At 41.6% G+C, this 6,763-nt stretch overlaps 1 protein-coding gene across 1 annotated transcript; it reads left to right on the forward strand.

The window, feature by feature from the left end:
- The first annotated feature begins 2,823 nt into the window (after positions 1-2,823).
- Positions 2,824-5,525, forward strand: LOC112281305 (benzaldehyde dehydrogenase, mitochondrial). The gene is made up of 4 exons (XM_024517666.3): positions 2,824-3,325; positions 3,510-4,348; positions 4,456-4,592; positions 4,705-5,525. Exons 1-4 carry the CDS (start codon positions 2,955-2,957, stop codon positions 4,963-4,965), a joined length of 1,608 nt encoding a protein of 535 aa, XP_024373434.1. The 5' UTR covers positions 2,824-2,954; the 3' UTR covers positions 4,966-5,525.
- The last annotated feature ends 1,238 nt before the right edge of the window (positions 5,526-6,763 follow it).

Genomic DNA, 6,763 nt, shown 5'->3' on the forward strand with positions numbered 1-6,763 from the left:
TGCATTTAGAACATATTTTTTAAGAAATTGTATCTTTGCATTTAGAACTTATTTTCTAAGAAATTGTATCTTTGCATTTAGAACGTATTTTCTAAGAAATTGCATCTTTGCATTTAGAACATATTTTCTAAGAAATTGTATCTTTGCATTTAGAACGTATTTTCTAAGAAATTGTATCTTAGCATTTAGAACGTATTTTCTAAGAAATTGTATCTTTGCATTTAGAACATATTTTCTGAGAAATTGTAACTTTGCATTTAGTAAGATAATAACTCTGAAATATATTAAAGTTCTTTGCAAAGGCATACAAAGTGTTTTTTTTTTTTTTTTTTTTTTTTTATAAATAGAGACGGGATGATCTGAGGTAATTAATAAAATAGCATGTAGTAAAAAATAATTCATGTGCATATATATATATATATATATATATATATATGCAATAAAATCTTGGAAATTTTCATCAAATAAAATTTTTTCACACAATTTATAATCTCTGAGGGTGGGCCTAACACAAAATTTGAAAAATGGCATTATTTACAGTATGTAGGAAAAAAATTTATTTGAATTCATCTTTTTCTTCTCATGACCTCTTGGTTGATTTTTCTAAATAGAAATCCAAATGAATTTTCTTTTTTGATTTCAACTCATCACACATTTGGCAAATTGTAACCTATCACCTTCCCCTCTCCTCTAAGCATAAAGACCCCATAAAACACAGAAGGTTGAAAAAATATCTACAACCTCACATGCATGTGCAACTTAAAGTTTAGCATGATTCAGATTTGAGATAAAGTTCAACGCTTGCACAATATCCAATAGCTTTTCTTCCTTTCTTTTCACCTCCTATTTTGTCATTATTTTATTTTTTATTTGTTAATGTCAAACAGCATGCCTTTGTTGATACTTTTGAGGCACAAATAGAGTGGTAAGAATGGGAATGTAAAACCCTTTAAAAGGACTTTTAAAACCAGGTTTGCAAGACATTCACTCGATTATTAATTGATTTAAAAAAGCATGTGAACTTGCACAGGAATAAGATATTGTGAACGTGAGAGAGGCATGCATTCAAGGAACATGGCATGGGAGCACAGTCATGATCAGCCTCTGCCACGCTGGCAAGTATGGGATATTTGTCAGGGTCCACCTCCGGATGGGAACAACCCCATATTTATCCTTCTTAAAAGCAATTTTGCAGCTTTAAAAGGGCACAAAGGAAGTAAATTAGCGAACTTATAAGACAAATGTCAAAGCTCCCACATGGCAGCAACCTTTGCTCCTCACTCGATTCACGTGTCTCTGACTCGGCGTTCAGTGGACAAATCAGAAATCAGCGTGTAAATTTCCACATTAATCTCATCTTAAACATCCAAGAGCTCTGTATTTATCTATATGTACATCCGACTGCTAGTTGTTTGGATAGAATGTTGCCCGTCCTCTGAGCACAGCCTGAAGAATTGTGAAAGGGTTCTAAGCATTACAACAAAAAACTCAATCTCACATCCACCATCCATTGATCCAATAATATTGCTCATTATCAACATTGGAATATAATGGTGTGTGAATCTATGTTGATCTGGCATGAGTCAAAATTGGTCAATCATTAGTTTTGGATCAACAAGAACTTGTCAGACTCTGCAATAATCAAAATATAACGTTTTGAAATACTAAACGGTGTGAATCATCAGAAAACGTAGAGTATTTCCAATACACACGAGAAGCATGCGTTCTGAAAACCCTAAATTCTAAACCCTAGTTCTGGCGCACTTTGGCAACGTAACATTCACCGCCTTAAAACCGGCGTTTAGAATTACGTTGATGCATGAGCTTTTTCTGAAGTAAAAAAGCGAACCATTACCATGAAATGTTGCATAGAATCTACGGAATAATCTTTAAGTGTAAAGAGTTGTTTGCAAGACGTCTTCGGGTTCACACACCTCGAGTCTCAGCTCCATCGCTAATCCTTCCCAAGAAACGAGACTCAAGCTGCTAAACAGATCTAGCTAGCTTGTTTGTTAAATGCTTCTGGTGCCGAACATGGGTACAGGTAAGATATAAGCATGTGCACGAAATTGAGTTTCTTCAGTTCTGGCTAACAAATTTCATGCCGGGCGGAGGAATAATCGAGTACTGGCTCGCTGGAAAAGCTTCCATTGTGCGTTGACGTGGATCTGTGTGAGTAAGTTGGGCGGTGAAGTGGGTTTGAGGTCGAAGATCTGATGATTCATTGGCTGCGAGGACGATGTGATAAGCGAAAAAGCTGAAGCGGTGCTTTTAGATTCTCTTGCTGCTCCAGTATCGAATGTCGAGGATTGAGAACGGTGCGGTTCAGGGACTCGGAACTAGGTACAACTGGGAAGCCGGGATTGATGCGTAATCTGGATCCCGACGTGAATCATTCACTGGCAACTGGACTTGGTAGGTAGAGATTGGATTGTTTACTTTAGACGCCACCGCTAAATCTAATCTCAGAGTTCAGTTCTTTGACGGATGAGCTCCGGTTTCCGATTCCTATTTTTCATTTCAACATAAAATGACGCTAATGTGAAACGAAGATTGCGATATGTAACTGTGAAGACATCAGTTTTCGTACGGGATGGAATAGGTTGCCCTGTCCTGCATGCAAGGTGTCCCGCACGTATTCATTCTCACTTAAAGCTCGCAACGGAATCATGAGACACATTCCGGAACGAACCTGACTGACCACGTACTCATCCAACTATTCCAATACATTGTGACGAGTTTATCTCTAAATTTGTCGTTTTAAAAACACGGGATCGGATATATGGTCATTAAAGTTGCGTGGATCGCCAGATAGAAGACAATATTGAACTTGGGGTTGTCTGGGGGTGCAGTTGGGGTTAACAGGTGCTTTGCAGCTGGCGTGACGGAGGTAGTAGACCACTTCGAGGAAAGGCTTAGTTTTGGTTCTGTGAGAGGAGAGAGATTTTGGAGTTATGGCGGCCATGGCGATGGCCAGAGGCAAGGCGAGGACGCTCCTGTCGACGGCCTTGCGCGCTACTTCGGCTGGCCCTGCTCGCCTGCATCGAAATTTCTGTGCAGCGGCAGCAGCTGAGGAGCTGGAGAATCCGACCATAGCTCCCGTGGAGGTCAAGCTTACGAAGCTGCTCATTGATGGGGAGTTTGTGGACGCGGCCTCAGGGAAGACGTTCCCGACCATCGACCCAAGAAGCGAGCAAGTGATTGCCCACGTTGCTGAGGGAGATGTCGAAGATGTCAACCGCGCTGTGAGAGCTGCCCGCAAGGCCTTCGATCATGGACCCTGGCCGAAAATGCCCCCTTTCCAGCGCCAGCGAATACTCCTCAAGTATGTGTCTCTTTTCCCTTTCTCTCGCTGTCTCGCTCACCCACAGTATCTCTTCTTTTGCTGTACATTGTGTGCTCAGAAGCCCACAGCGCGCGCGGCTTTGAACGCTGCAGAATTTCTGTGAGCACTGACTCGATTGCCTTCTAGGTTTTCACAACCCTCAACCATATATTTTCATAACCAGGTACGCAGATTTGCTCGACCAGCATGCGGACGAGCTCGCAGCGCTGGAAACGATGGACTCTGGAAAGCCCTATGAGCAGGCCCGCTACGCCGAGCTCCCCTTAATGTCCCGTCAATTCAGATACTTCGCTGGTTGGGCTGACAAGATCTTCGGCACGACGGGGCCGTCAGACGGAATTCACGCCGTCCAGACACTCCACGAGCCTATTGGAGTTGTTGGACAGATCATTCCGTGGAATTTCCCCTTAGTTATGTACTGCTGGAAGGTGGCGCCCGCTTTGGCAGCCGGTAACACTATTGTGTTGAAGACGGCGGAGCAAACGCCTTTGTCTGCCATCCTTGCAGGGAAGCTGGCCCTGGAAGCTGGCATTCCTCCGGGCGTGCTGAACATTGTCTCCGGATATGGCCCCACTGCGGGTGCCTCCATCGCTGAGCACATGGACATCGACAAAGTGGCCTTCACGGGGTCGACGGAGGTCGGGAAGCTCGTCATGGCTGCTGCAGCGCGCAGCAACTTGAAGCCCGTGACCCTGGAGCTCGGAGGAAAATCGCCCATGATCATCTGTGAAGACGCAAACGTGGACGAAGCGGTGGAGCTTGCCCATTTCGCTCTGTTCTTCAACATGGGTCAGTGCTGTTGCGCTGGCTCTCGCACCTTTGTCCATGAGAGTATCTACGACGAGTTTGTAGAGAAATCCAAGGCGCGCGCATTGAAGCGCGTCGTCGGTGATCCGTTCAGGAAGGGCGTGGAACAGGGTCCTCAAGTGGACAAGGACCAGTTCCACAAGGTGCTCGGATATGTCGAGAGCGGCATGGAACAGGGTGCCAACCTTATCACAGGTGAAAATTAGCATATCTACGCTCCATTCTTAATTCCCACAATTCAGTCATCGATAGCATTTCGAATCTCCTCATTTTCTAACAAGAACTGGGGCGTTGGTCTGCAGGTGGAGGTCGTTTGGGGAGCAAGGGCTACTACATCAAGCCAACCATCTTCACCGATGTGAAAGAAGGCATGAAGATCTTCGACGAGGAGATTTTCGGACCCGTCCAGTCGATCGCAAAGTTCAAAACCTTGGACGAAGTGAGTCGATTCTCTTGTCGATTGCTGCAACTAGCTGACGCTGGGAATGTAGTACTAGTTGTGTTAGGGTGAAATCTAATGCCAAAATATCTGTTTCTTTTGTCGTTAACAGGTTGTGCAGCGTGCCAACAACACAGTCTACGGTCTGGCTGCCGGCATTTTCAGCAACAACATCAACACCGTGAACACTTTGAGCCGGGCATTGCGAGCGGGAACCATCTGGGTCAATTGCTTCGACGTCTTCGACGCCACCATCCCCTTCGGTGGGTACAAGCAGAGCGGCATCGGGCGGGAGAAGGGCAAGTACGTGTTGGAGAGTTACACGCAAGTGAAAGCAGTTGTGACGCCTCTGCACAACCCAGCTTGGCTATAAACTCCCCCTCGCTCCTGCCATCATCTCCCTCCGTATGTTTACCAATCGCAGCTCCAGCAGTCTTTATAGATTCATCCTCGTGGATTGGGAATAGGCCTTAAATATGTGTTCTTCTCGCAACTGGAGCGCTGAAGCTAGATAACGACGACGGCACCACGCCAATGCAAACTCTGTAATGTACGTGTACTGATTCGCTTCTCTACCGATGAAGCTTCAAATGGTCGGCATCGTTGCCGAGCTTGTCGGTGGATTCGGTTCAGTGTAGTTGAATAGATTGAGGGAAAAAAAAAAAAAAAAACAAAACAAAACAAAAAAAAAGCTTAGAACCCTGTATATTGCTTAGACCAAGCACGAAATAATAAATAGAAGGAAAGTAAAGCACTCTTGTGCACAATGTAGTCGTCTGGTGAGATGTTTGCCTTGAGACAACGGCGCATTTATTCGAACGTTGATGAATGTATCCACTAACTAATCTTGTGACTTTGAACTGAAAACAGAGGATACACTTCTTATTATTAGTAGTAATAAATGATGGTGTGTGTGCATTCATTACCATGGTATATCATTGCTTCTACTTGAGAACCCAAATTTCCTTTTCAACGGCACAACTTTTTTGCCTTCATTTCACTTGGAAGTTTATGGTTCTTGACTCTGTCAGAATTTATACCAAAACCAGTTCTGTTTCATGCAAAGACGTATATATCTCTGTTATATGTTTGCTGGGCAATGCTGAACACAAGCTGTTGCAGAGAATTAGGAAGGGTCTATCTAGGAGTAATAGTGGGTATACCCTAGAATTTCTACTTGGAATACAGATTCTCTTTGTGGTTGGTTTTGATTTATTGTTGGTTCGACATAAATGAGGTTGACTTGTTGGTAAATCAATGATCAGGTATCTTTTGCTCCAACACCCCATTTTTGGTAGACATAGCAGCATGGAAAATATATTACATCACTTCTTCAACAATTCTCATTTTATGTAAATTACAAAATTGCTATAGAAAACTTTTGTGATTTGACATTTTTTTCATCTTATTGTTGTTTATGATCAATTGTATTTTAAACTATCCATGACCTATTTCAATGTATAAGAAATTGTCATACTTATTTGGTTCTTTTTTTTACTATGTAATTTTTTTATATATATATAATTTAACAACCTTTAATTAATCCTTACTGTTCCAATTGTCTAATTTTATTATTGCTCCATTTTTCTACTTCAAGTGCTAAAATGTATCTTGAGCATTTGCTTCATAAACATGGATTTGATTTTATACATGTTTGTAGGTAATTGATAGGTTGAAAACTTAGCCAACAAGTTAGCCATGTGTCACACATATTGGTGGCTTGTGGTACAAGTTATTTATGTGGCACACATATTGAAAGCTTGCCTTGTAAGTTAGACATGTGTTCCAAAAGTTAAATATGTTTTTTAGAAGTTAGATATGTGTTAGAATTCTTATAGAATGTTATTACATAGTTCTTAGTTAGATAGTACATAGGGAGGCAAGAGTGAAGCCCTCCTCACTCTTGTCAATGCCTTTCTTATTCTTAATCTTGTTTGAAGAATTTCTTGTTTTTGACAATAGCTACACTAGTCTTAATATTATACCATCTGTGAATGATTATCTACTCCTTTTTAGTGACACAAGAGTATATTAATCCTTTGGTTTTTTGTAACTCATGTCTTTAATAATTACAAACAATCTAAATTATATCTATTTTTTTTTTTATATTTTACATATGTTTTTAGCTACTCCTTGATTCCAAATCAACTATTTAAACATTTTTTTGTTTT

The sequence above is a fragment of the Physcomitrium patens genome, chromosome 4 (genome assembly GCF_059467195.1).
Source record: "Physcomitrium patens ecotype Gransden chromosome 4, ASM5946719v1, whole genome shotgun sequence".
Classification (NCBI taxonomy): domain Eukaryota; kingdom Viridiplantae; phylum Streptophyta; class Bryopsida; order Funariales; family Funariaceae; genus Physcomitrium; species Physcomitrium patens.